The 2,933-nt window shown below is 41.6% G+C and overlaps 1 protein-coding gene across 1 annotated transcript in view; it reads right to left on the bottom strand.

Moving 5' to 3' along the window:
- Positions 1-2,626, bottom strand: part of sec31a (SEC31 homolog A, COPII coat complex component) — a gene marked incomplete at its 5' end in the record, with an annotated part of 14,626 nt that extends 12,000 nt beyond the window's left edge. The window contains 8 exon segments of the mRNA XM_035668279.1: positions 610-651; positions 782-856; positions 960-1,190; positions 1,282-1,434; positions 1,655-1,816; positions 1,914-2,013; positions 2,248-2,390; positions 2,486-2,626. Coding sequence (XP_035524172.1) covers positions 610-651; positions 782-856; positions 960-1,190; positions 1,282-1,434; positions 1,655-1,816; positions 1,914-2,013; positions 2,248-2,390; positions 2,486-2,626 — 1,047 coding nt within the window.
- Positions 2,627-2,933: the final 307 nt, after the last annotated feature.

The raw sequence follows: 2,933 nt of genomic DNA, 5'->3' as shown, positions 1-2,933 counted from the left end.
CAGGAATCTGAAAATGAAAAATAATGTGCGGCACCAGAATGAAGCGCAATTAGAAAACAACCATAAAATAATATTTGGGTCATATTAGGAGGTGATGTTTTTACCACATGACGAACCGGAGATACATTTTTTAAATAGGTGAAAGAATATCTGTTAGCATAGCTTAGCTTAAAGACTGGAAACAGGTGGAAACAGCTAAGCACTGGCCTCTCTTACGGTCTGTCTATCAACACCTCTAATGCTCACTAATTAACAAGTTACATCTTGTTTGTGTAATCCCTTTTGTCCGGCACAACAACTTCCTAGAGTCTCTTGAGCTTTCCAGGCAAGCTGTTTCTCCTGTTTCCAATCTTAATGCTAAACTAAGAGTCTGCTGACGGACAGATATGAGAGAGGTATCGATCTTCTCATCTAACTCTCTGCAAGACTGCGAATAAGCTCCCAAAATGTTTAACTATTCCTATCATATTTTATTCTTACTTATTTTACTGATTTTACCTCTAATATCTTAATATTTCTTAATATTTTTATTGGTTAACTGTTGATATTTTATTTAATCATATTTTATTTTAACTTATAATAGTTATGTTGCTCACTAAACGAACTTACCTGCAGAGGTTCAACAGGTTTTTCCTCTAGCGCTGCTGAAATCTGACAACAAAACAGGCACAGTTATCACAAGATGTACTCAAACACACCTGATAAAAGCACTGAACTATTGAAATATTTTGAGTAAATATATATAAAGTGTGTTCAAAAGAGCCAAGAAAATACACCTCACCTTTAAGGCCAGCTCCTCTTTGTTGTACCCCAGAAGCTCCAGGTACTTGCTGCGGATATCACTTTCGAAATTAGCCTGAAAAGACAAAACAGACACAGCTTAAAGAATGACCCCATTGTTTATTGCAAATATAATAATTTATGTCCAAGTTTATTGAGATTTGGGGGTTTTTTACTACCTTGAGGAATGACCAGAGAGTCTTTTCAAACTCGTTTTCGGCTGCATCGATCTTTCCCTGGCAGAAATCCACGAAGCTGCCTGCACTCAGAGTGGCCTGCAGCTGATCGGAGCGCTTCAAAAAGGCTGTTTCTGTAACAACCTGACTGATATGTACAACGTGTGCAGTGGGCTGCTGAGGCTGCTGAGGGTTCGGCTTGGAGTTCTCCAAAGATACCAGCTTCCCACCAAACTGTGGAGTGAACCAAAGCCAGATAAATGTAACTGTGTTTTCAGATGGTAAAACAAAGATTCTCAATGTCATGGAAAGTAAAGAAACTCACAGCAAACGAGGCTCCAACCGGTCTGCGGATCCACTTGGGTGGCTTCTTCAGGGGGAGGACTGTCCCAGAAGGGGCTGCGGTCTGGGGCAGCTGCAGCGGAGGTAAACTTTGTCCAGTCCCAAAAGGATCCATGTTCCCAAAAGAGTTGCTTATCTGTAACGAACACCCAGAGTCAGGTTAGACACAGAGGTGCTGCTGAAGATGCCAGAAATCAGTTAAGTTTATGATGTGCAGCTCTAAATAAAAAGCCAATATGGACAGAGGTTGAGTAGGTTCAACACTAGAAGAGTAAATAAATGCAGAACAGTTGCAAACTATAAAAGCAGACAATGACTAAGGTTGAGTATTATTCGACTGCCCTCTTGTTTCTCACCTGGTCGGCTTGTCTCTGGCTCTGCGCCTGGTTGCTGCCTCCCATGATGGAATAGATGTCGATGTGTCCGTCGAAGCATGCAGCAGACAGCACCGCAGGGTTCCTGGGGCACCACTGGATGTCAAAGCACCACTGACTGCTGGTGGGCAACTCGTACAGCACCTGGAGGTTCAAACAGATGATTTACCAACATCAGAGGGACAACAGTAGATTGGTGGCGTCAATGAGCTGCATGTAAATGAGACCTATATAGTTTTACCTCTCCTGTGTTTGGATTCCAGCACAGGATTCTGCTGTCCTTCCCGCAGCTCAGGAGCAGCTCGGGATCAGCCAAGCTCCAGGCGATGGCCAGGACACCCCTGTATATAAAGAACAGCACATTATGTCTTAAAAAGCCACATTTTAAGGGATTAGGTTGGCGATATTCTATATTTTTGTTATTGTCAACAAATCCAATCTCAAACTGTGTGGTTAAAAGAACAACAGAGCTCTAGGACACAGAAGAATAAGATGCTTTGCTTTGGAGACAAAGATAATATGTTTTAAATCCTTTAATACTGCAAAGGAAAGCTAAATTCAACATGTGTGTTTACCGTGTGTGATTCTCTAAAATCTTGAAAGGGGAGGTAGCGAAACGTAAGTCCCACATCTGGATGACCGGCATCCGGTCGTCTTCAGAGGCCATGACCAGCTGAGTGGCCACTTCTGGGTTCCAAGCCAGCCCGGAGCAATGCATCTAAAACACAAATACACACACAACAGTGGACGGTTTAAGATGGGCAGACAGAAACAGCATGTGTAAGACTTCTGAGTGCAGCAGAAACTACGTACTCTGTTGCTGTGGTCGCTAACTTTAATAATGAGGTCATTCTTGCGGAGGTCCCACACTGAGGCCCGGCCACTCGGGCTGGCAGAGGCCAGGATGTGTTGGACCTGCCTGTTCCAGGACACACAGCTGATGTCCTCCTGAGGCTTTAAGACAAAAACATGATTCATTATACATTCATTACAGTCATCAGAACTGTTAAAAACATAATTTACATGCACAAGATAATACAGATTATGTCAAAAACACACAATAGAGGCATGAGACAGAATTCTCAATGTTGGAAGATAGTCATTATCACTTCATTATTCAAGTTCAATGACATATACAAAGCTGTTCAAAAGAAGAACCTCACACAGTAAAAGAACTTCACATTTTGACAAAAGGACACAGTAATTATATTTAAATGAATCACTGAGATTTAAAATAAATAAATAAATAAATAAATGTACA

The sequence above is a fragment of the Morone saxatilis genome, unplaced genomic scaffold, assembly GCF_004916995.1.
Source record: "Morone saxatilis isolate NCDOM2014 unplaced genomic scaffold, NCSU_SB_2.0 Contig21, whole genome shotgun sequence".
NCBI lineage: Eukaryota > Metazoa > Chordata > Actinopteri > Moronidae > Morone > Morone saxatilis.
Note: the sequence above shows the minus strand (reverse complement) of the source record. Positions and strands in the feature narration are given on the sequence as shown.